This window comes from Asterias amurensis, chromosome 16 (assembly GCF_032118995.1).
Source record: "Asterias amurensis chromosome 16, ASM3211899v1".
Classification (NCBI taxonomy): Eukaryota; Metazoa; Echinodermata; class Asteroidea; order Forcipulatida; family Asteriidae; genus Asterias; species Asterias amurensis.
Genome location: NC_092663.1, coordinates 9,532,921 through 9,559,459, shown reverse-complemented (window position 1 = coordinate 9,559,459; position 26,539 = coordinate 9,532,921). Strand labels below are relative to the sequence as shown.

Sequence of the window (26,539 nt, the reverse complement as noted above, 5' to 3'; positions counted from 1 at the left end):
AGAACTTTGTACAAAACTGTGTGCTTGTGTGTTTCATGTAATTGCAGTCACCCTGACATCATATTAAAGCCAGGCATGTTCATTTATAGTTTAAGGAGGATGATTTTCTCACAGCTAACACTGTAATATTTTGTTTGATATTTTTAGGAGGAAATTGGCAAAGTACGTGCTTCAGGGAATCTTGATAGCCCAGAAGGTGGATTAGATGCTCTGATGCAAGCTACAGTATGCAAGGTATAAGATAATCTAGATTTCAGGCGTTCCCACTTTAAGGCTCTCCAAGCTATTTAAGCAGATAATTTTACTTTAAACATTTCTACAATGCAAAACATTAGCAGGATAATCTCCACTGATGTTACATGTGATTTGTTATTTGACTCAAAGTGATAGCCTTATTCTGGGGAGCATAGTTATGTTTGTGCTCAGTTCCATTTTCTGTCTCGAAGGTAATGTCATCTTTTGTTTTTGTCAGCGTAATACTGACAAAATTATAAAGAAAGAAACAGTAAAAGTCAAATGTGAAATTTCAGCTACATACCATGGCTGTTTGGTCAGTAAACAGCAAAAACTATCACAGTATTTTCACAAGAACATTGAATCCAAGCGCGTTTAGAAAGGTGACGGTAGGTACCAACCGCAATTCTTGCTACAGCATTTGTGCTAACTTGGGAAATACTGGGATTGGTCTGATACGTTTTCTCTGACCCTCTGGTTTGAATGGAAGTGGGTCAAATCTTGCAGCCATTTTTGGCCGCTAAGGCCTTTTTTGTACAATCCGCTTGCAGCTGCTGTGGCCGCTAAAGGGTTGAAGTGCAAGTAACTATTTTTAGATTTTCAATGGGGTTTGACCTTTTTGAATATATTATAAAGACAATGTCACTTCCAATTTTAAATATTTGAAAATGATCATTTTTTTTTCCAGGAGCAAATTGGGTGGCGAGACAGAGCAAGGCACATGCTTCTTTATTCCACTGATGCACCATTCCACATTGCTGGTGATGGAAAGGTAATTTTAGAAGTCAAGTAACATGTCTTATACCTACATATAGCCTTCAGGTTTTCTACTGTATGGAATTCAAGTTAAGGAACAGTTCTAAATTAGACTGGTGTCTCTCAAACTTCTATAATAATATAAAAGAAGACAACACGGTTACAAGAATGAATTTATGTACAATCTAAAGCTTGATGTTGTCTTAATATTTAGAATAAAAGATGTAAACAAAGAGCCAAAATTGTGGTAATGACATTCATATTTAAAGGCAAAATAAAAGCCTGCCCAATGAGGCTGATTTGGAGAAGTTAAGAGGACTCATAAAGGAAGAACGGATGAATAATTTAAATTGGTATAAGTGAAACTGTAACCCACACACACACACCATTACACTTTTGTTGAACACTTTGTGAAGAACCAAACAAGCAGTGTTGTGGTACGTAAAAACCAAACCAAAGACCACTATTTTACACATTTCATTTCAGATTGATTCTTAAATTTCAATGATTGATTTTGTTATTTTGTGTTTGCCAGCTTGCAGGAATTGTGAAGCTAAATGATGGACAATGCCATATGGACAGTGGGACCAATGAATACTCTGCATCAAGTGAACAGGTAAGCTATTTGGGTACTTTTTGTAACAAAAAACACAATGTCAACAGATTTACATTAAACTTACACTGTTTCAAGGTAATGATAGTGGAAAGCGTACCTTAAAATATTAGTCGCTGAGGTGCTGCAGTTTTTGAGAAATGAATACGTTTTTACATGCTAATTTTTTTTTTTATCTCATGATCACCGAGACGGAAATTATTTTTGTGGCATTGTTTCACTCATTTCTCAAAAACTACAGCACTTCATCAAGTAATATTTTTAGGGAAGCTTTCTACTATCTTCAAACTGTGTAAGTTTAATGTAAATCTGTGGACATTGTGTTTTATGTCCAAAAAGTACATAGACCCTTAACCACTTTGCGGTGATATTAAAAAAAAAAATGATTCTTTGTCGACCGCGTATAATTTTCTGGAACTTCTGTTGGATTTTCTTCAGTTACTATGTGACCACCCTTCCAAAGTTGTATAATGGAAGGGTACTTTGAAAGGGTGATAACAATTTTTTTCCTTTGAAAATATTGTTGCAGCAATGAAACCTAGACTTGACAAAGGAAAGATAACCAAGATGCTCATAATGCATTCCGGATTTTTGTGTTGTCAATTGAGAAAATTGAGTTGGCACTCGCTGTGATTAGCAGAACCTTTGTTGTGAACCTTCTGGGTGTTAAAAAAAGCTCTGTCCAAAAATAATATTGTACGTGAATACGTTACCCATAGTGAAATGGTTAAAAACACTATCGCAATATGTACAGTATACATATATTGACTGATTCGAGTGCTATGGGTAAAACTACGACTCCCGAGGTGATCCCGGAGCGTTCTATTTTCCGTTGAATGGTATGTTGACCAAAATGAAAGTAAAGACAACTTCTACTTCCTTGTTACTGCGGAGACCAATAGCAAATCCCACAATCAAGCCAACATTGGCATTGATTTATTGTTTTAGTTTTATGCAAGACGGGTTGATAGAAACAATCGCCAACTTCTACTTCAACCTTACTGTACGAGACCAAAGACTAAAATTAGCTGATGTTCACTATTTAGATTTCATACATTTGTTAAAAGACGTGGCTAGATACATGTAACAGCTAGTGCCTACCTCAACTCAGCAATTCCATGGTAAAACAGCCTAACTCAAATGATTACATTTTGAGAAAAGCAAGTAACAAGATAAGCTGTGTTGCCATTAAAACAGGATGAATGTGTTAGAATAGGCTGAGATGAAACGTGTGATTATTATCCAAACAAACTGCTTTTTGGAAGAGCAACCTCTACTTACCAAAAAATTATCTTGTACACTGTATAACAAATCAAAATGAAACATTTGAATTGGGCTGTTTTGTCGGGGAAGGGCCCAACTTAAATGTTATTGCAAAGACCAAGAGACAAAACTCAAATCAAACCCTATTTTCTCATCTATTTACTTGATTGATTCATTTGTTTCACACAGGACTATCCTTCCATTAGTCAACTCAGCGGTAAGATGCAGGAAAACGGTATCCTGCCTATATTCGCTATCGGCAAAGAGCCAGCAGATAAGGCAGACCCAATAGTATACTACTCAGTAAGTTCCAGTTCAAAATCACTGTTATTTAAATTTTTAGTTTTACTATCGAAAGTAGGTAAATATAAATGTACTGACTTTTAAATATTTTTTTTGTTTTAATATCAAAAGTAAGTAAATATGAATGTATGGACTTTTAAAAGAACTGCAGTAGTATTCACAACTAAAATGGGCAACTTATTTAGTCAAGAAATAGCTGTGGAATAGCTCTGTACTGAGAGGACGGACATTTGAGACACATCAGGGACCAATCACATAGAGCATGCTGGCACAAAAGCTTGTTAAGCACAGAAAACTCTTGCTTAGAAAAAATAGGTTAGCAGCCAAAATTCTGTACATTTATCATTGCTCTCTTTCATCCTTCAACTCCTTCGAAACTTCCCTCAAAACCCACCTCATGGTAATTGCCTTCAACGGCACGGTTATGTCATTTTGTTCTGTGTTCTTTTATGTAACACCATGAGAGCCTACTTGTGATAGGTGGATATGTTGCGGTAAACAAGTGTTATATTGTTATCATTTTTATCATTAAAATTATTGGGCAGTTGTAACAGAGCCTGGCTGTGGCCGACTTGATGATAAAAGTACATTGGTCTAAAGGGAAGCTGCCCTTGAAATGTGGAGATACAATCAACTTATGATAGGAAACTGGCAAAGTATAAGGAAACTGTTTGCTTATTTAATCACGTAGTGAGAAGTCCTCCATGTTATTCTTTGGCTTATGTATTTTTGTTTCAGGATTTACCGCAGTTCTTTCATGAGAGCAAAGTTGAACGATTGACAGAAGACTCTTCCAATGTGGTGGAACTTGTTAAAGGAGTGTACCTTGTAAGTATTTATTGTGGTTATTTATTGTGACTTACGAGACCATTCGAGTTTACAGATTAGGTTCTTACTTAAGTTGGTTCGAAAGACTATTCTATTAAGCCTTAGAGGGGAATTAGTAGCCACAGAATATTGTGCAAATTTCAGGCATATTGGAAGGTTGTGACTCGGGGGCAATTCGGTGACTCTGCTTGCCATAAACAAAGAATCAGCGCTTAGGGAAGCAGGAAATTTCACTGTTATGTCAAGCTTACATCACAGGTTATCAGAGAATTTGTTTTTCTTACCCCTGTGTAATCCACGTACTAGGCATTCTTTACTTACACAGCTAGTGAGCAAAGAATGGTAATTGCCAGTGCAGAATTTGGTGGTAAGCAGAGCCATGAAAGTGGGCCCTGATTAACCACTTCACGATGAATGACATAAAGTTGTCCTATTTATCAGGACATTTTTTTACCAAATTTGTGAACTTGTAGACAATGGCTTACATCTTGAAACCTCCTAGCTATCTTACTGGATGGAGATAATAAACTATAGTCAAGTGTTGATTTAGTACATCAGACCAAATCTCGGCTGGGATTTAAAAAAACATTCAGATGATGGCACCTTGCAGAAACTAATAGTGAGCGCTTTGATACACCACTAGTGGTGTGATTAAGTGCAATAAAACTCACATTTTTCTTTTCTTGCTCTCATAGAATATCACATCTGGTGTGAAGATTGAGGACGATGCATCCTCTGACCTCGTTAACGTTGCGTACACAGCCACATGTTTGGATGGAATCCCTCGCAAGGGCATGCAAGAATGCAGCAGTCTGAAGTTAGGCAACAATGTGACATTCACATTGGACATCACCATGACAAATAGAACCTGTAATATGGCAGAGAAAGAATATACGTAAGTAACTTCTTTACAGTGACTAATTTAAAGCCTCCGTTTGGGCTCGAAATGTTTGGAAAATCCACAAGTCTGAAGTGCTAGTACATGTTGTTCAAAATTGTGTTTACTGGAAAAGAATTTAGTTAACAAGACCAGGGGTGGATTTCACAAAGGTAGTCCTAACTTAGGACTAGTCCTAAGCAATGCTAAGAGATAGGACTGGTCCTAAGTTAGGACCAGTAACTCACCCAACTTAGGACTGGTCCTATCTCTTAGCATTGCCTAGGACTACCTTTGTGAAATCCACCCCAGGACTAATTTCCAAGCCTCTGTATAGGCTCAACATTTTGGGAAAGTCCACAAAACTGAAGTGCTTGTAGTTCAACTTTTTTGTTTCTGGACCAGAATTTAGTGTACAAGACTACGATCAAAAAAGGTTGAACAGGCACCAAGAGAAAATTTATCCCATTTGTCTTGTGTGTAGTACTCTGATACTGAAAAGGACGTAATGATATTCATCAGACACATTATTTCTTTATCTGCAAATCAGCAAGTGGTTGTTTGAAAGTTTTTGACATCCTATCGTTACGAGGTTAATTTACAAAACTTTAAAAACAACTTCTTTCTGTTTATAGTTTCTCTGTAGGCCCAACTGCTTTCAAGGAGTCTCTTCAAATCACAGTCGTACCAGTGTGCGATTGCGCATGCTCTAAAGACGAGGTGAGATTATAACAAAAACAAACCTTACTCTGATAAAGGCACTGTAAACGTTTGGTAATGACTCAAAATATATATTAGCATAAAAACTTACTTGGTAACGAGTAATGGAGAGCTGTTGATAGTATAAAACATTGAGAGAAACGGCTCCCTCTGAATAAACCTAGTTTTTTAGAAAGAGGTCATTTCTCACTAAAATAATAAAAGACTTCTGGCCAGAAGCCTTTTATTCCTATCTGAAAGCACACTAATTTATACAACAAGGGTGTTTTTTCTTTCATCATTTTCCTGCAACATCAATAACCAATTGAGCCCAAATTTTCCCAGGCCCTTTTTTTTAATGCCAATGTTGGGATACGCCAAGTGAGAATACTGGTCTTTGACAATTACCAATTGTGTTCAGTGCCTTAAACAACAACTAAATAACCTGCTTCTTAGGTGTGCAACTTCTCAGTTTATCAGCTGATTCTCTTTTCTTTCGAGGGTAAACCAACTGGCAAGGGCTGATTTCACAAAGAGCTAAGATTGATCTTCACTGCAAATCAGTGGTAGTTGCTAAGCAAAGTGTGATGTCCCAGTGGAATCACTATGGTAATATTGACATTTGTCTTGCGATGAATTTTCTTGCTTTGTGAAATCGGCCCCCGGGCCCAATTTCATGGCCCTGCTGGGAATTCTGCGCTTATGTGGAGAATCTTGAAGATTGCTATCTTAATGAATTGAATCATCATTATTGATTTGGATTATTTTTTAGATGATCGGACCAGACGTCTGCACAGGTAATGGTACTCTAGTCTGTGGTGGTTGTGACTGCTTTCCAGGCCGCTCTGGAGCTAAATGCACATGTGATCGAGAAGAAGCTGAGGGCATTGATCCTGCTTGTTTATGGTAAATAATTAATAAGAATTTAATCATTTATTATGTGCAAGTTACATACAAAACAATTCACATGTCCACTACAATAGTAAAAAATACATGCTAAAAGTAAGTAAAGCTACTTACTGGCCTTATTTATTAGTGTTTTAAGAAATTGAAAAAGCAGAACTATTTGCAATTTTTTTTGTGCTGATTTTCTCATTTTTGTTTAACCAAAAATGTCAATGATATAAAAAACTGGTAACTTCTGTACTCAGTTGATGTTTGTCTAGGCTTATATTTGCTTCACTTAGTTTTACATGCTTTATCTATCGATGATAAGGTATCGAGTAACATTTCTGTCTTTTATCACTTGGAGAAACTAAAAAGGAAAGTGACTGTAATGTTTGATTGTTTATTTTAACTTTGTAACAGGCAAAATGGTACATCGGAGTGTTCAGATAGAGGAAGCTGCATCTGTGGAAAGTGTCATTGCAACGCCAGACCGGTAAGTTTCAACAGAACTTCACGAAAAAAACGAGAAACTGAAAGCATTTAGAAATGTTTGCTTTGAAAGTTAACTGGAGCAAAATGTCATTGTCACATTTTAGAGTAAACATCAGAATGTATTGTTATGGTTTTAGTTTGAGTGTTGGGCTCTTCAAATACTGTTTCTTTGACTTTACCAGTGTTCCTCTGCATGAGTGGTACTGGTATAAACTTTAAAATCACAGAATTTTCAGATTGAAACTATTCTCCTTTTTTTCTTTTTGATAATTTACATAGAGACAAATCATGTTTCTTTAACTACAGGTGTAGCATAATAAGTTATCACACACGCGTGAGTGGAATACCGAAAAATATAGCGCTTCTGCGTCCCATATCCAACGAGGCCTTCACAAGGCCGAAGGCCGAGTTGGGTATGGGATGCAGACGCGCTATATTTTTCAGATTTCCATGAGCGCGCGTGTGATAATGTATTTATCTTCAAGCAAACTTGGCGCGTGACCATGAGACACACAAGACGCAGGTAGTGATATTAGCCGTGCAATATAGGGTTTTATCACCACTCCTTTCTGCAAATCTGAATGGAGGGTTAGTGCGTACTTGAAGCTAATGGTAACTGTCAAAGAGAAGTATCCGAGCAGCCCCTTCATGTGAGCCAACATAAAAATGAAATAACAAACATGTTAAAATTTACGCTCAAACGGTCATCATAGTCAACAAGAAACAATTCTTAGATGTTTTAACTTGTGTAGAACTTCAAGTTTAGGTCTTGCGAGATAAAATTTAATTGGTTTACTCGTTTCTCAAAGGTATAGCAATTCAGGCCAAATTGTTTAAAGGGAAGTTTTTTTTATCACTACCAGAATGTGCAAATCTATACGTAGTTATTTGTTATTTCAATCTTGACAACTAAATTACTAATCGCACAGTTTTTGTTCCACCAGAGTCCATTAGAGGAGATATACGGTGATAAGTGTCAGTGTGACACATACTCATGTGAACGCTACAAGGGTCTACCCTGTGGAGGTCCAGCACAGGGGGTCTGTAAATGTCACAACGACACTGGTCTGAATTATTGCCAATGCAATCCTGGATGGTCAGGCAGCAACTGTGGATGTGAAAAGAATGCTAAGAAGTGTGTATCTCCGGACGGGGTAAGTATATGTTTTTTTCTTGCACTTCAAATGAAAAAATGGTGATGATGACATTACCATATGCAATGTCAATCTCCTAACGAAAATGCTCCATATTGAAAATTTCAAATTTGTGTCACTGCAAGTGGTGGCGGACGTGTGCCTATAGCCTCATTTCGGGTAAGAGTTATGACGTCATGCATGGATATTTTGCCTTGACATGACGATGTGTTCTGTTTCAGAGGAGGTTGTTTGAACTTCCTATGTCAAATTTCTTTCCTCTGTTACCGATTGCAAGTCTAATCCTGTCATATGGTTACACCATACACTCTGAAAAGGTTTTTCAGATCCTCTTCTAAGCATCTCCTACAAGTACCCCCATACAAAACAAAAACTGGTAAAAGAACCTCTGCCCAGCGCACCCACCCTTTGGAACACTCTTCCTGTTACCCTCCATTCTCAGATGAATCCGGATCCCTTCACAATACAACTCAAATCCTACCTGTTTGCTCAATCTATTTTGTAATCTTTAATTGTCAAGTTAATTTGTTGATTTCTCTTGTATAAAATTTGTATATTCTTTGTAAAATGCATTGAGAGTTCTTCCAGTACTTAATTGCGCTCTATATGTCTTATTGTTATTTCTATATCATCTCTTCTCTTGCTTCTCTATTTTACCAGAGTATATGTAGCAATGTTGGTGTCTGTGAATGTGGCAAGTGCCTCTGCAACATAAAAAAAAGAAATGACACCAAGAAATACTTGGGATCAACTTGCCAAATTTGTGAGGTGAGTATAAGAAGCTGATCAAAGGACTTCCAAGTGGCCAGTCAAACATAGGGTGTAGTGGGCAAGTGGTCCTTCGGTGGATTTCACAAAGAGTTAGGACTAGTCTTATCTCTAGTTAGGACTAGTTAATCTTCGTAATATAGGACTAGCTGCACGTTTTTTATATCTCCTAGGACTAGTCCTACTCTTTGAGAAATTGACCCCAGAGCATCCAATTCGCATTCTGGTGGGGGATTCATCAGAGTTTGAGATTGAATGCTCAAAAAAGATTCTGGGTGACGGTGTTATCCCGAGCCTAAAATTTCATCTTTGAAAGGGGCAATTTCCATTTTGCAAAGGGCACTTTTATTGAAAGGGCAACAAGGCCAAGACCAGGGCAACATTTACCATGGCCTCCAAGGCCTCCTTTCAGGCCTGGTATCGCCATGTAGATCTTATTTAATGACATAAGGCCGTATCCGAATTGGTGGCTACGGCTGCGGCTACGACCATTTTCAGGGGTGTTGCTAAGGGCGTCCTAAACTTCAATGCATGATGACGTGGCCGTCCAGCCATAGCCGTGGCCGCCAATTCGGATATGGCCTAATACAGCAACCTTCTTGGAGGTAAATCACTGATGAAATAGTGGAAGGTCACAGTTATTTATGCGTAGCAAACAGGACGGGCCAATGAGCAACCTTCTATTGATCTCTATGATAGAGAGCACCCAAGTCCAGTGATATTCAGAGTTGTTGAGAAAATTGTGACAGCTTAACAGTTATAAGCCATTTCTCGTAAAAAAAAAAACGCAGGAGTACACACAGGGTGCAAGACTAGACTGCACATAGGGTTTTGCTGTATTTGGACTGAAAGGAGCACTAAACAACCACATGACTAAACATAACCGGTCCCTCCATGTCACAACTCTCTCAATACACAGCTCTTGTGGTATAGACCTTTATCACGCTGTCACCATCTTGGTCATGTTCCCTGTTTCCAATAACAGTAACGAATGCTAACATTCACTGCGCAAAAATGGCACCAGAATATTATTCCGTCCATCCTCAGTTTGGTTACAATGAGTTGGAATGGAGTAAATTCAAGATGGCCACACCGTGATAAAGGTCCACTGTATGCATAACTCGTTCTTTTTTTTTCAAATTTCTTCAGGAATGTCCGAGTGAGTGTAATCTTCATAAGGCGTGTGTCCAATGTCAAGCTTACGGGAAGGGAAAGTACAAGGATGATGAGGACGCTTGTAAAAACTGTCCACATAAAGTAGAAGTCTTTGAAGAGCTTCCTTCCATCAAGGGTAAATTGAAAATCAACATTTCAGATAATTATCTTCAAGCAAACTTGAATTCCTGATTGTGACCAAATAGCAACAAGAGGTGATATCAACCTATTGTACTGTTCTAACTCTGCGTATTGGGCCATTTTAAACCAAGCATGTGCAAAAGTACAGCTGTTCCAACGCTGCATACCGCGATGATCTGTGCATCACATTTGCTTGAAGATAATTTCTTTATCACTCAGGCGCTCATGGAATGCGGAAAATATAGCTCATCTGCGTCCCATATCCAATATGAGATGCAGTATAAGCACTATACGTGTTCCACTCGCACTCGTTTGATTACTAATAATTTTATGTGAAGTGTTTAATATTAGGCTTACATTACCCGAGGAAGCCGTTACCGAGGCTGGTTGATACAAATGATCATGTATGTACCAAATAATACTCTTCCACGGGCATGTATATTTCAAGAGAATCCAATTTCATGTTAGAATCCATGAATTGTACAAATCTTCTATGTGTAAAAAGGCATAAAGTGCATATTCCACCAAAACAATATGCTTTGTCCCCAGTGCAGTTATAAAATCAATTACATAATAATAATAATATGATTCAGACTACCTCCAGCCACCAGGCAATGTCAGTGGTCTATTTGGTTCTACATCTGCTCTAGAATTTCAAAGGTTGTGGGTTCGATTCCCACCCAAGTAATATGCCAGCTTAGTGTTAGCCAAAGGGGTGTCTGGGTGTCTTTTTGACTCCCTGTTTTAAATTTGGACACTCTGTTTTAAATTTGGACACGCTGTTGTATCTGTCATTTACATGTAAAAGTAGTGTAAGTAAACAATTTGGACACTCAGTTTCTAAATTTCCAGCAAATTTGGACATCCTGTCACCAAACCCTGGCTTAAACCTTTTATGGCTGTGAATTTGTTTCACCGAACTCCGGAAAGTATTGATTATACAGTGCTTACACATATCGGTGTACGGGTAAAACCAAAAATATTCTTTATCCTCCCGATGCAAAATGAACACCAATCAAATGTTAATCGTAGTTATTTTTTGAAGCTGATTGTTTTCTTTTGTTAATATCTTCATTTCCAGGTAGTACAGTGTGCACCTTCAAAGATGAGGATAACTGTAACTTTGAGTTTACACATAGGAAGATAGCAGATGGCGTCATTGAATTAAATGCCATTAAAACACTAAGTAAGTAAATATTTTTTGTTTGGTTCTAAAATATTTCAGGTTTGTTGAGAGTCAAAAAAAAAAGCTTTTGTGAGGGGAAAAAAAAGGGTATGTGATGTTTTAAATGTCTGTTTAAAACTGGCAGGGTTGGGCCTTACGGTAAAAGACTGATCTAAATGCGAGGTCCTTTATCGCCTGGCCCTGACCCTGCAAGGTTTGAAAGGCTGTTTGAGACTGATTCACTGCTCTTTAATTCCCATTCATAAATAACTTGTTTGAGGAATGCGGTAAGGAAAACTGTCATATTGAACTTGTCTTTTTGTGAAATTTATTAGTGTCCTGTCTTTGGGTCATTTCGCCAAGGGTCAAATGCATGCAACACTTAAATGATGCTAACACACTAGTACTTAATATTGAGTACAGTTTGTATTGATTGCGTAAGTTTGTCTGCCAACAGGCCTGTCTAGCTATGACAGGCCTGGAATTTCATCTTTGAAAGGGCAAGGCCATTTTCATTTTGCAAAGGGCACTCAGGGATGCCAGTGGCTCTTTCCTTCAGAGCCTGAAAAAGTTTTTAAGAAAAAGGGGTCACCGCCCCCCCCCCTCCCCCCAACCAAAAAACTATAAAAAAACATAACAGCACTTTTTTTAGTAAAAACATCAAGAAAAAGATAATCCTTTTTTTTTCCCGGCCAGATGAAACACAGAGCGCCGGAAAAAAACGAGGAAAATTTGAAAAAGCCGGAATTCCGGCAGTAGCCGGAAAACTGGCATCCCTGGGCACTTTCATTGGAAAATCTTAAAGCCAATGGAAACTTTTTAAAGGGCACCAAGGCCAAGACCAGGGGGCAATAGAGGTCATGGCCTGCGTGATAATGCCAGGACTGCTATGAGTGACTACCGTGCTTTAGCCAACCATTTATTTATTTTTATTCGTTTGCGTATTGTCTGAAATGTTCATGTATCGGCATGCAAATCCTGCAGTTGCTTCTTCATGGGAATAACCAGAAATTAACATTGTTGTTGTTGTCTTGTTCCACAGGGTGTCCGTTAGTTGCAGATGTTATATGGATCATAATTGGTATAGTGATTGGAATCATCTTAGTTGGTATTGCCTTATTGCTCATCTGGCGTCTTCTAACCTACATCCACGATAGGAGAGAATTCCAGCTATTTGAGAAGGAGAGGGTTAACGCACGGTGGGAAGGGGTGAGTCCATTTAGTTGTAATAGCTGTATCATAAACAGATTTATTGGTTCAAAGGGGGGCAACTCATAACTGCTGGAACTATATACAGGCATTTGTTTTCCTTTTTTCCCCTGATTTTTTTTTCTTTCGGAATTTTAAAGCCTAATATATGCCTGGCAACAACAGTGTACAACTACAATCATGTAAAATAAGCCTAGTACATGCTAACAATGCACCTAAGAGCATAATGAACCTCAACATTTTCTAGGGTACCATTGTGGGTATCATGTCCCGTGGCGTTTCGGCTGCCTCGCTCCGCACTTGCGCTGTGCCTTTGAAAATTTTCCTCTTTTTTTTTCAACGGGCAGTTGCATGCCTGTATATAGGATTTGAGGCATTGCATGGTGAAGTATCAATATATACTTGGTTTGGGGTAACACCATGTGTTTATCTACTTGCCAGGTAGAGTTTGTTTCTTAGAGAACTGTCTTGCTATAATTCTACTACCGCGGAGTAGATTTATCGGATTGTTCAGGAGACTTCTCAGTTCTAAAAAGAACTGTTCTGCTTTTTTACTTTTACCTGGGCGGAAGGTATAGAAAATTTGCTGGGACTACTACTTTAGCTTATAGAATCTCTATTAACTATACTGCAGTGGAGTGAGTTCTTAAAATCTCCTACCTGCAGGAACTATCTTTTCAAATTTGCTGGCTAAAATAATTAGCAATTTGGGATGCCCTTTTGGTACAAGGTGTATTACATGTACTGTAGTATTATTTATTGCCCAAATAAATGCAAAAATTTGTACAGTTGCATGGTGTCTTGAACTCAGCTACATGTTAGAGCCCTAATTTTTTGTAGCAATTCAAAAATTGCATTCAGCGATATTTAGCTGAGAATTCAGGGTTTGAATTTTGAGAGAAAATCCACAAGACTGCTGGGTCTGCAGCTAAGAATGCTTACTGCACCAGAATTGTTTTTACAACACTAAACCCAAAATGAGGAAAAAACTTCCTGTCGCAACATTTAATGTGCATTTAACTGTTTTTATTTGCAAAAAGCACTAAGTCATATGACAGAAGACTTATCTCAGTTGTATTCATGAGGTTTATTAAAGTACACTTCTTTACTCAATAGAATTGAACTGTATTTTTTCAGACTTTTTTTTTTTTTAAAAGACAGCTGGAACATGTCTGGTCATAACTTTACTGGCCTGACACCTAAACTAGTAGCCTAGGGCCTGCAGTAATATTCAGTGTCAAATTAGAGCCTTGCAATGTCTGTAGCAACAATAATTTATTAATTTGTTTTTTGTTTGTCTTGGCAGGGGGAGAATCCTATTTACAAGCCTTCAACATCAGTATTCAGAAATCCAACTTACGGCCAATAAATTCTGGCTGTAGACCAGCCCTTGCATGCTAACCTGAGATGTGTTAGCTGAAAAAGAAGAAACGACTGAGTGAAAACAGATAAGCAGCTTCTTCTTTTACCGTCCACGGAAACTTGCATCTTGAAGTGAACTGGGGAAATCATCTTGTCTTGGATATTGTGTGCACCAAGACGATTATGTAGCGGTGAATGGGACTTTTGGTCATTAACCCTGACCTTCCTGAATCTATAAAATTCCAACACCTCAGGGCTCTGGAGTAGGAATGCCAACCTTAGTATGCAAAGTATAATTGCTTTGGCTGAGGGGGACTGATTCTGTCAGATTCCAGTGGCATAAAGTAACTCATTACAAATCCTGTGGACGCTGATTTGCTTTGCAGTGTTATCTTGACTACGCAGTGCTGATTCCATCAAACTCCAATAGCATTCATGTACTGTAACTCATTACCTGTGGACTCTGATGGAATGGGTACACCCACCAACAAGGAAAGCATCATTAGCGATCCAAGCAAAATCAAACCAAGATAGCTGATGGATTTTGAATGGATCAGGAAGGGTTAGGGTTGAAATCTTGCATGTATGCGTGTGTGTGTCAGTTAGGGTGCCAATGCTTACTGTGTGTGTACGTCTTATAAGAGATTGGACAACTTGGATGCAAAGAAGCAGCAAAACTTTTGCATCCTTTTTCAGCCTCTGACTTTTTCAAAATGGCCGTGTGTGTAACTTGGAACTGGTGCATTTGTTAATTGTGTGTATATATGTGTAGTACATCAACCAGGTTTTCATCTGAGACATTTAATCCTTTTTTTATTAACCTGATTTTTAATTATTGCAGAGTGAAAGTAAATATATTTTAGGATATTGAAATACTAGAGCTGTTTTGGCCTGCGTATATGAATATAATGAAAGGCCCTTTGATATTTCAATCTAGAATGCCTTGGGTGTGATTTAATCCAATGCATTTGATATCTGTCCATGCAAGAAAGCTACATGGGTTTCCAGTAAAAAGTACTCTTTCAGTCTTTGTACGACTTCTTCTGTTCAAGAACTCTTTATTCTAAACAGGAAAAATTGCAAATGTCTCTTCGAGTGTTCCCTTTTTGCAAATACTGTCCCAATATCAGTACTACCTGACTTTCGAAAATGTGCTCAAGTTGTGATATCTTGCCTAAAAAGAAACACGGGAAAGAAAGTTTCACGGTGAACATCATTTTGAGTAGCATTTTTTGAAGTTCCTTTTGTTTTTGTATTTTCACGTGCAATCTGCCACAGTAAAGAAGTGAAGATGGAAACAAACTGGAAATCATACCCAGTTTCTCAACAAGAGAAAAAGAGAGAACTCTGCACATCATTTTACTTTTAATTAATGAAGTACTTTAAATACAACTCTTAAAAGAATTTATTTTGTCACTTTTTGTGTACCACTTTTAGTTTTATTCACAGGGTTTCGATTCATCCATACTTTTTTTAAATGTGAATACTAGAGTGGGAGTAAACTTTTCTCTCTTTCAGAAAAGTGTACTTTTTAGTTGTTGTTTTTTCTGCAGTTTTTTTAATTTATTCCTTTCATTTATGTGATTTTTAAATTGAACCAATCACTAATTGAATCAATTTTTTGAACTACAGAATTTTGTAGTTGTTTGCCTTATTGAGGTCTTCTGTTTCTATTGTTTTTATTTCCTTGGTGCTTTTTAAAACTTCAGTGTAACTGATCATTATACTTCTAGAGCTGTAAATACCTGTCACTTTAGTCTGTGTGTGTGAGATAATCTAGTGTTGAATGTTCATGCATTAGATTTAGAAGGACATTCATTGTTCGCAAAAAAATAAATAAAACCTTTTTCTGGCTTTTAGTCAGATAGCTGTCTTATGCATCAGCGTGATATTTATACATTTTTTTAAGTAAGTCAGGCTCGCGTAGGATAGGAAAGCTCAGCACCATAAATTTAAAGGGGCCTTACGCACAAAATACCGAACAGTGTAGCTGAAAATAAGTTAAGTTGATGAAGACCTTTGTCATGGTGCCTCCATGTTGGGTTTTCATTTGGGGGGTGGGGGGGGGGGTTAAAGATAGAAAATTTAAATACTTTAAGTCCTTCATTTAAGTAGTTTTTGTGTACATGTATATGGATCTTCAGCGCGCAAAATTGTTAAAGTGGGGCTTAAGAATGAGCATAATTCCTCTGATGGTAATTAGTTACAAATCTTGATGATTCTGGTGTGTTTTTTTTTACCCAATCAAGATGTGGTCACAAATTGATTTTTTGTTTAAATATATTGTTATGTTTGTTGTGAATAATTTTACCTTAAAGCTTGAAGAAATAAGTACTGGATAAGAAGAATCAAATCTTAAGATGGCTTTTTAAAGTGACGGTGCGGTGCTGCAGTTATGTGACATATGAAACCTAACAGATTTTCACGATTGAAAGTGGATAACAAACACATGTTCATAGTTTTTATGGTTGGTGATCAGCAGGTTTTTACAATGGAAAATTACTTTATTTAGATATTAAGTGCTATTTAAGAACAAAGTGTTATGACAAGATACATTTGAAAGCAAAGGCAATGGTTATGACATCAGTCAAAGAGGAGGTACAACTTCAATATCTGGTGTGGAAAATCTTTTGAGAAAAGGGTCTTTCGAAAAAAAGGGAAAGGAAATGATGAATGAACATGAAGAAATGGATAAGAAGAAGCTATCACTGATGGATGCTCAATATTGGTTCCCCTTTTCTTCGGGGGGGGGGGGGGGGGGGGATACATTTTCCCTCACTAAGTTATCCATTAACCGTGACTATTCTTATCAACTCAATTTCTTTAGACAACTGACCAATAAATTACCTGCCAATTGATTTTCAAATCCAAACCTTGGGCTACTTCCGCCATATTATTGAAGCCACGGGATTGCAACATAAAAATGCTCAGTGGTCTAGTACAAGTAGTTAGGCATCTTCTCTAGCGAATTCAAAGGTCGAGCGATTTGCCTATGGATTTTTTTTTTCCGCAGAACTCGAGAAAGAAAGTACTAAGTATAGAGTGCTAAAGACATGTTGACATATGGGTAGAACCAAATAATAACATAAAAATGGCCGCACTTAGTAGACAGCACAAACCAGATTTTTGCCTTTAAAAACATCTCTTATGCAAAATTGAATTTTATATTTATCAGCAAAGAAATTTACCCCGAGGGTAAACTTCTGACAAAGATGACGAAAATGTATTTGGTGACATAATAGAAATGCAATGTAGAGGACTTGGATTTGAATCCAGTTAAGTTGTGCGTCCAAATTGGAGGCTACAGCCACGACTATGGCTGGATCGTTGCACTATCATGCATTTAAGTATGGGACGTCCTTAGCAACAGTCAAAGCCATAGCCGCAATTTGTACACAGCTGTTGTCAATTTTTTAAATCTTTTAAAATAGAATGAGTCATTGTATAAAAAGCATGTATGTATTAAAGTAGCTTTATAATGCAAGTTAAATTTGCCATGTGTATTTACTATAGCAACAAACCGTGTATGATTTTCATTATTAACTTATTATATTTTCTTGCTTTAAAGTTTACTACGTGTATTAACAGAACAAGTACTCTCTTTAATGGTACCATAATAATAACTAATGAATGCAAAGATGTACAGTATTATGCCTAAACTGTAGCTGTGCAAATGTTTCTTAGTTTTTTGTTTTTTTAATGAAGAATGTATATTGACTGATGCATGAAAATTTATGTAATGTTGAAGCTCTTCTAAGGTTACTTGACAGTGAGCCCTTTGTTTACAATTTAAGCGCCCTCCATTTAAATCTGCTGATGTCAGCATGCATTGTGTCGGCATACATTTTGTTAAGGAGAGACATCTGCAAATAAAGTCTGAATCGCTCACTGCGCTTGAATGGGTGTGTAAGAAAAAATCACGCTGAACAATTTCAGACAATCCAGGTGTCAGATGCAGTTGTGTCCGCCTTGCAATACTGTCCACTCCGGACACTTTTGCATATGTACATGTATGTGCACGCGTAAGCGAGCGAAGACATTTGCATAACACAATGCTTGTGGACATCAGCGGGCAGAAACTTAATTTGGTTTTGCAGTGACATCAGATTTGAAGCTTTCCCTGGTGTCAGAAATAACTAGAATGAAGGTGATAACGATGTGAAATAAGTGTCTTCGGAATTTGTAGCACTTTTGGTCATTTTTTTACTTAAAGAAATCAAAGAAACACATGAACCCGATACATGTTTTAAACAGTGCACATTTCAAAATGTGAAGCAAAAGACACAAAACACAATTTTTCTGTTGATCAAATTAATAATAGTGTACTCAAAATATGTGTGCAAATTAGAATTAATTCATGCTCTAGTAAAAATATATATAGTTTTTTTGTAATTGTAAATTATTTAGAAAAATCATGTCCACTCAAACTTGTTTGAAGTACCAAATAGGGAGCTTTTTCAGATTAGCCTGCATTTCTATTTGCTACATATAATAATTATAACTGGGCTGTGAAAACAAGCTCAATGTGATTAATGGTAAAACTACAATTATCTTTATTTTCATTATTTGTTTAGAGTTGTTTTCTCTTCTGTTTTGTAACCTGCTTTTGACATGTTGTATGTAAGCCAAAGACTTTTATAAATGATTGTAGAAGTTTTTATTTAATTTGTTTTTTGATTTCGGAAGAGCTGTTGATTTTGGTTGTCAATTACGTTGATTAGTCTGATTCATTAGTTTCTCAAAAACTTCTCAAAAACTGTCCTGCTACAATCTGTTCATTATAAAAACTTACTGTTTTATCTCCGTTATCACATTTGATATGAATTGATGACTTAAGTTACGGCTATGCCTGGATCATGAAATGTTCCTACATTTGGAAATCTTGGTGAATCTGTCGCCCTCAGCAGGACTATGCTCAATTAAAATGTCCACAGATGTAACTGGCATTGTAAGAGCGGAATGCCAAGTAACTTAAATTACAGCAAGTTTTATTATTTTGATTTTTTTTTTTTATGCACATGTGATCCTTGTGAGGACAATCTGGGCCCAATTTCATAAAGCATGTAAGCACAAAAATGTGCTTAACATGAAATTTCTTTCTTAAAGGCAATGGACACTATTGGTAATTACTCAAAATAATTATTAGCATAAAACCTTACTTGGTGACGAGTAATGGGGAGATGGAGAAAGCCAATTAGTAAGCATAGACTCAGCACCAGTCATTTTCGCATTAAAGCCAGTGGACACTATTGGCGATTGTCAAAGACCAGTCTTCTTACTTGCTGTATCTCAACAGTATGCATAAAATAACAAACCTGTGAAAATTTGAGCTCAATTGGTCATCAGAGTTGCGAGATAACTATGAAAGAAAAAATCACCCTTGTCACACAAAGTTGTGTGCTTTCAGGTGGTCTGGAAATCAAATTCGTGGAAAATTACTTCTTTCTTGAAAACTACTCCACTTCAGAGGAAGCCGTTTCTCACAATGTTTTATACCATCAACCTCTCCCCATTACTCGTCACCAAGTGATGCTTTATGCTGATAATTATTTTGAGTAATTACCAATACTGTCCACTGCCTTTAACAGTGGTTGGTGCAGTTTGTGTACATCCGGGAAGCTGTGAGCGCCTTGAAAGGCTTTGGTATGCAGTGCCTAGATACATTTGTTCTCACTAGCATGATGTAGTCTTCATCAATAACAGTTCATTCAGCATTCATTTGTGTATTGCTAGTCAGGTTTGATCTCCAGTTCCTATGTAATTCGAGAGAAACTTGTATAGTTTATTTTTAGTGTAAAATTATTGAGTACTTGTGTTCATCCGGCCTTTGGTTTAATTATCAAGTCTTATTTAAAAGTACTTTAAAGTAAACTGTTTTTTTTAAAGATTTGTTAACTGTTAACGAATAAATAGAATGTTAAAAGTAACTTAAGCATTCAACTTGTGTCAAAATTAGAATCTGGTGTTTTAGGATCAACTTGTAAAATCATGATTTTCTTCCAGCTAAACAAACTTTGTATGTTGGCAATGTTCAATAAATTGTTTTCAGTTAACTATCTGTTCTGTAGTATTATTTGCACAGTCTTTCTATGTTGAAATCTTATTTTAATTTTTATTTTAGGGTGATACAGGAACAATAAAGCCCGGTTAATACTTCCTGCGAATGCGAATGCGATGCAAATTTTTATGTGAATTTGACGTCACAACTCCTCTTTCGCTGCAATATTCGCAAGAGAGTTGAGCTCAACTCAACTCAGTGCGAATTTCGTTGTGAATTTGTGACGTCAACATTCGTATCACAAACGCATTCGCAGGAAGTATGAACCGGGCTTAAGCCATTTTGAGATATGGGGGACACAGTACTAAATATACGGCACAATCTGACAATGGGGTAAATCTTTCTAGTAAAACCAAACAGTGCACTCCTAATCATAAGGTTTATCGCGAATAGCAAAATATCAAGAGAGGGCGCTGTTGAACCCACACAAAGGTATAGGCGTTGCGTGCGCGAGTCGAACAAACTGCATAGTAACCGCCCCATATTCCTTCCCACAATGCAGTGCGTTTCTGAATCGCGATAAACCTTATGCCTATACCTTCTACCATACATGTATCTCAAAAAAGAAATGGTGTACATGTACACAACAATGGCCTCCAATTGTACAATTGTCAATGATTTTGTAAAGATTTCATGATGATTTTACGACAACTCCACGTCAATTTGAAAACAATCAAATGCAATGGTGGTTACTTTCATGGGCGGGACATGTTGGTTAATTTGCCCGCAAGTTTCGGGTAAAAATGTTTTGCTTTCTCTCCCATTTTTCTTCTTCATCTTCTTGTTAACCCCAAATTTCCTGCACTGTTTCGCCCGAAAATGTCTACTACCATGTCCACTGGGCTGACGAGAGCATTTATATTGTCGAGTAATCTGAAATAAAACACGTCTCGTTCCTGTACGTCGCCTGCCCATTATGATCGGAACACATCTGGTATTGGTACGGTCGCCGTACCTCCGTGTACTGATTGCATGATATTTGGTCCTCAAGATTTTGTTAGAAGGTCAAACCTACGCGTACACATTGGGTAAGCTTTAACAGACCTTTTCAGCCTATTTAGTAACATTTTGTCTGTATTATCCGAAGTTCGAAGAGCATCATAACACTAGCAGAAATTCCCTTTTAATAAGGGCCCACCATTGGTTGCGATAACGCAACCCTCCTCCTGGCGGCCGTCGGGAGGAGGGTTACGTTATCGCAACTAAACTAAACTTTGTGAACAAAATAAGTAAATAAATTCTACTTACACAACATGCGCTCCTTGCAGACACTCCCCATAACAAAGGACATTTAAATTGCTGGAAATCCAGTGAAAAGTATGACATTTTTACTCGCAACTTGACATTAACCGCTGTCCTTTCATCAACTCGAAGAATGAATGATATCGCATTACATTCTTTTCAGACGTGCACACTTCCCGCAATTTTTAGCCTCACTGTTATCGTCTGACGCTACCTGATTGGACCACCAAACTTTCAGCAAGTCCCATTGATGCTATCTGATTGGACAGCCAATTTTTGTAGTGATATCCCATTGACGTTATCTGATTGGGTGAAAGGGAATTGGTTGTTATTGCCATTCTTCTTTAGCATTGTCTGATTGGCCAAAACAATCAGCGACCACCTGTTCAACATTCCAGCGTTCGCCCGATGGTTTGTGCACCTCCCTTATTTTTGAAGTGCGCCCTCTATCTTGCATGAAAGACAATTCTGTTACCGTATCCTTTGAAACTTTTGAGTGAATGACACCGATGTGTGGCGATTTTACCGAAGACGTCGTACGCGCCAGGTTTTACGACTGCAAGAAGACAAAAATGGCCGCCACCCCTCCTGTTTTTGATGTTGATAATTCGTGGGTTCATCTAGCCATGGAGGTAGAATGGAAATGCCAAAATTCTTCGTCAAGAACAATATGCGTATAATATTTATTTTATGATCAAACTTTTCAAATTTGTTGGTGTTGTATTGGTAGTTGGACTAGAGTGAATGTATGCATTTGTCTTTTCCCTCAGCCTAGCCATTCAGACAAAAGGGAGAACTTTACATTGAAGTTATTGGGCCCTGGTGGAAAAAGACAGAGGCCCAGCATAATGGCTTCTATTTCTGACTGCCCCGGGGGAAAAAAAGGATATTGGAAAAACGGGAGACCGTCAAACATGGGCTAGAAAGCTAAATAGACCATTGGTTCAAATCCAGCCAATGTGGACGTTTCTTTGTTCAACCCCAAATCGTCTTAAATATATTTCATTAAACAAAACAACATAAGATGAAACAGGCCTATAGTGAATCATTTATTTGGAGTATTTTTGTACTTTATCTCTCGTATTTTAAAGGTATTTAATTATTAATACTCTTTCGAAATTAATTCGCTCATGAAAAATGATTAAAAATCTAGCCATGCAACTTATCGAATTCTGTATTCGCATTTAGGTGATTAGGCCTACTATTCGGAAACAATCGTGCCCGATTGTTGCATGGAAATGTCAATAATTATATAGTATGTCAATAATTATATATTCAGCATTTAGAGCTCATTTCTAAGCAGTATTTAATTTTTTTTTTTATTTCTTCACTTTATTCTTCGTGTTCACACATATAACTGTTGAATCAATCAGAATCCCTCAGTTCCATCTTGAGCCCATCATCACTGACTACTTGTACACCAGGCAAGGCTTCCTGGTACCCGGTCTGATCACGTGAGTCTGAGGTCACAGTTTGCAATGTTTCCGTCTTGAACTCTGGTCGGGTTGTAATGAAGACAATGGTACCACCAAAGAAAACCATCAGTAGACCGTATACGTTGCCGATAGCACCGGACACAACTCCTTTGGAATATCCCAATCTAAAAAAAGATGACAGAAAAGTAAACTGAGGGGCTATGAGGTGTTGCAGACAGCCATCTGTTGGAACTTAAGAGGAAACATAAGAGTGACTTGCGGGTAATTTAAAGTATCTTTTGTGGGAGTGTTGGCTCTGAAAAGAGCGGTGTAGTCTTGACGTTTCGAACAGTATACTTTGCTCGTCTTCAGGAGAATGCTGGACTATAGGTGGTGTTTGAGCCTTAGCCTAAGTTTGGGAGGGGAAACAATATTGGAAAGCAGTAAGTTTTCTACATACGGTCTGTGGAACAGCTGGATAGGCCTATACATGTATACGTACGTGTTAACTGTGTTAGGAAAAGCGACATCTATGAGGAAAACTTACATCTGATAAATAGCAAGTTCATTCAACCCTGTAAGACAAGAGCCTATGGACAGGGCCAGCATGAAGATTCCAAAGAAAACGTGGATTTGAGGGTAGTGCGCCCTCAGTGGATGGTCCTCACGAAGGAATCGCTCGGCACCATAATAAACACAACCCGCAATAAACTATAACAAGAGACAGAGAACAAGGTTATTGTCACCTTAAATACTACTCAATGATTCTTGCATAAGTTTCATTCTCAAAAATAATTTGCATCTTCATTGACACACCCTAAGAAAAACTGAGTGGCGTAAAACTGAGTGGCGTAAAGTGCCACCTTTTTTTTTAAACTGAAGAACTGTGAACAAACTTTTCTTCATAATATTTTTGTCTTCTCTACAAAACACTGGTGTGATGTTTCAATTAGACTCAGTCAGATTCAGAACACTTGTATAATAATATTTGCAAATACACAACAAGTAAGTGTCTTTAGTATGTAAACAAAGCCATTGTACCTAACTTATTCCAAAGACACATTTTTACGAATTATTTTCACAGAAATCAAGTTCACAAAATCTTACCTGAGCACAAAACAAAACGACAGTAAGAATTCCAAGCCAGCTGTGCATGGAGTAATTATGTGCGTGTTCCTTTTCCCCATCCTTGGCAATGGTCGCAGCTCGCAGACCGACAATTACAAGAATGATAATCACTGTGTGAACCGTGGCGTGGATGGCTTTCTGGCCCAGGTATGGGAGCCGACATCGACTGAAGGTCCGAAACGACAAAAGAGCTATAATATAAAGGAACATGGAACACAATTCAAACGTTTGAAAACTGAATATTATTATTCACAACTTTTGAGAGTAGCATTGACCTACAGACCCCAATGACAGTTTATTCGTGAAACCCAAACATAACGTTGGGATGTCTTCAATACTCTCTTAATATAAAAGAGTGAAAAGGCACTCTTTGAAGAGCCATATGAAGGACAACTCTTTTTCGAGTGGTCTTCCACTCTTTTAGATTGAAGTTTGCATCTTTTTGAGTGATTTTTCACTCTGTCTTGCAGTGAAACTCCTCTAAAAGAGTGAAATAACCACCACTCTTTTTAAAGAGCCATATGAGGGACAGCTCGAAATGTAAAGAGTGGTGTTTTTCACTCTTTTACATTTAGAGAGTATACCTATCTTCAATACGCCTATGTATAACTGTTAAAGTTAGTTACAAACAACTAGTATTTAGCAATTCGACCAGGTTAAACTGCTGGGCACGCAACGACGGTTAGGACCTCGTGATTCTTAATATTCCCAGCAAAACAAAATGATTGCAATTGTTCAAAAAAAGGGCACTAAGGCATTTTCTTTGGCAAAGGGCACCCTATAGTGAGGAGAATGCAAATTTAAACTGTAGCATTTCAAGGGCAACTCGTTGCTTCGGCTGACAGGAAACTGAAATGAGGAAAATACAGTTTTTTTGTACCTTCTCCAAACAGGAACACCAAAGCTGTGGTGAGAAGTAACGGGTGGTATCCACCGGTACCGCCCCATGTAAAACCACCGACGTGATGCTGCAGCCATATAACCATAACAGCCATCATGGTGATACCAAATAATTGGGAGATAACAACGAGGGGCCAAAATAAAGAAGCCATCTCTCACGGGATGGGTCTGAGGATGGGAAACAAATGCAGATTCAGTTACAAGTCAATGCTATTGTTGATTTTATACTCTGTGAAAGTCACGAGAAAAAAGTTGAGAAAAGTGTGTTCACTATTTTCAAACATGAGTTTTGGACGTGCAAGATCAAAACTACCTTGTTTTACTAATTTCTCAAAAACTTCTGCATTTCAAGCGTTATATTAAAGAAAGTTCCCCGCCATTACCACTTTTAAACCACGTATTGTGTGATTGTTCATAATCGCCCCATCTAGCAAATTTTAGGGCGTTAGAATTGACACAATGTGCGTTGTCAAAAGATACCAAAACAAGAATCTTCATTAAAAATAACACCAATACAAATAGGAAAAATTAGCGTTGCACTCCCTACCCCAGCTATGATGAAATTGTGACAATTTTTGTGCAAAACACACGGTGTTCAACCGCAGTTGTTGCAAGTGTACATGACTTACCTTTAATTGATGACAAGTTCAATGGTTTCGGTAATTGATTCTTCGCTGGCGTTATCTTTTGTTACTTTACACAAACAACCAAAATCTAAAACAAAGACAGATTATTCCGTCAAAACGACAGTAATTTTTTAGAACTCGGGTTGCAGTTGTTTTCCTCTATCTCGTTGGTTTCTTTTGCTGGATCGACGACGGCGGCGTGTCACAGTTCAGAAGAATGAAGAACGAAAACTGAAGTAATATAAATTCAGTTCAACCCGGGTGATCCCCTCCTGATCGATCGTCAGAGTCCAAGGAAACTTAGTAGTTTTTTTTTTTTGCTTATTGTTCTATGAAACAAGTGTGGTGGCAAGAGCACTTCGGGAGTTATTCTTGGCATGGAGGTAGGATTCCTACCTCCATGTTCTTGGTTAATATGTCTTCCATCCCAAAAGAACCGACGAGTAAACGACCGGTTACTTCTTCATTGCCTGATGGCCAGATGAGGGAAGTGTTCGCCAAGACAAATACGACCACCCGATTGATCCACAGCAGACAGTGGAACTTCGTGTGATTCCAGACTTGGAATTAAAGATGTCAAACTGCTGCAGTTTGAAATTGATATGAGAAACTCACCACACACTCAAATATAGCTCTCCGAATGATGCTTCATCTTGTACAGTGTATATACAGCAATGTCTTCTCTCATCAAGACGGATAAAATCCCTTCATCCAAGATCCTAATCCCCACTTTTGCCAGGCGGATTACATGAGATTAGAACCACAGTCCAAAGCTCGGGATGCCGTCAATGCAACGCAACAAAAGAAAAGTCGAGTGTCTGTGCGGGGATTACGCATGGTGGTTTACAACGGAGCGGAAGTATAATAAACACAAATTACTTCTTGTCAAATCGTCTTGGGCTGCCAGGTCAGTATCTTGAGTGTAGACGCAATCTTCTGACATAAACAAGAATGTTGCTTTCAAAATATTATTTCACTATGCTTGAAGGGCATACAGACAACTCTAAAGTCTTGGAAGTTGTAACGACACCAACAACCACTTGTTTTTCTGAGATTTTTCTATACCACATACCATACCAACCACTCATCGACCAGCCGTTGTTTTTACATGCCGTAGTGGTGTCGCATTTCTCTGGTGTTTCCCTCTTGTTTGACCTCAAGGTCGTTGGAAAGGTCATTTCGATGGAAGATGCAAAACACATGGAAAGCATAATTTAGGATGATCACGTAGAGCACGCTTTGCTCACGGCATTGGTGGAAACA

At 37.8% G+C, this 26,539-nt stretch overlaps 2 protein-coding genes across 2 annotated transcripts in view; one reads left to right on the top strand and one right to left on the bottom strand.

Moving 5' to 3' along the window:
* LOC139948736 (integrin beta-PS-like) overlaps positions 1 to 19,960 on the top strand; it is a 44,772-nt gene extending 24,812 nt beyond the window's left edge. The window contains exons 8-22 of the mRNA XM_071947032.1: positions 148 to 234; positions 923 to 1,006; positions 1,526 to 1,606; positions 3,056 to 3,169; positions 3,908 to 3,997; positions 4,693 to 4,892; positions 5,510 to 5,594; positions 6,346 to 6,479; positions 6,882 to 6,954; positions 7,898 to 8,107; positions 8,768 to 8,875; positions 10,025 to 10,166; positions 11,253 to 11,357; positions 12,379 to 12,545; positions 13,852 to 19,960. Coding sequence (XP_071803133.1) covers positions 148 to 234; positions 923 to 1,006; positions 1,526 to 1,606; positions 3,056 to 3,169; positions 3,908 to 3,997; positions 4,693 to 4,892; positions 5,510 to 5,594; positions 6,346 to 6,479; positions 6,882 to 6,954; positions 7,898 to 8,107; positions 8,768 to 8,875; positions 10,025 to 10,166; positions 11,253 to 11,357; positions 12,379 to 12,545; positions 13,852 to 13,914 — 1,743 coding nt within the window. The 3' untranslated portion in view covers positions 13,915 to 19,960. The remainder of the gene's footprint in view (positions 1 to 147; positions 235 to 922; positions 1,007 to 1,525; positions 1,607 to 3,055; positions 3,170 to 3,907; positions 3,998 to 4,692; positions 4,893 to 5,509; positions 5,595 to 6,345; positions 6,480 to 6,881; positions 6,955 to 7,897; positions 8,108 to 8,767; positions 8,876 to 10,024; positions 10,167 to 11,252; positions 11,358 to 12,378; positions 12,546 to 13,851) is intronic.
* A 2,557-nt stretch (positions 19,961 to 22,517) lies between these two features.
* Positions 22,518 to 26,434, bottom strand: LOC139948883 (transmembrane ascorbate-dependent reductase CYB561-like). The gene is made up of 5 exons (XM_071947242.1): positions 25,280 to 26,434; positions 24,631 to 24,818; positions 23,730 to 23,941; positions 23,170 to 23,333; positions 22,518 to 22,807 (listed from the first exon to the last, which is right to left on the bottom strand). The coding sequence occupies exons 2-5, from the start codon at positions 24,800 to 24,802 to the stop codon at positions 22,573 to 22,575; spliced, it is 783 nt and encodes a 260-aa protein (XP_071803343.1). The 5' UTR covers positions 24,803 to 24,818; positions 25,280 to 26,434; the 3' UTR covers positions 22,518 to 22,572.
* Between the last annotated feature and the right edge of the window lie 105 nt (positions 26,435 to 26,539).

Excerpts from the sequence above, each read along its gene's own strand:
- LOC139948883 (XM_071947242.1), bottom strand. The coding sequence starts at position 24,802 with ATGGCTTCTTTATTTTGGCCCCTCGTTGTTATCTCCCAATTATTTGGT. Across the intron at positions 23,942-24,630 it reads GGTGTTCCTGTTTGGAGAAG|CTCTTTTGTCGTTTCGGACC; the intron begins GTACAAAAAAAC and ends TTTATATTATAG. Across the intron at positions 23,334-23,729 it reads TCGTTTTGTTTTGTGCTCAG|TTTATTGCGGGTTGTGTTTA; the intron begins GTAAGATTTTGT and ends CTCTTGTTATAG.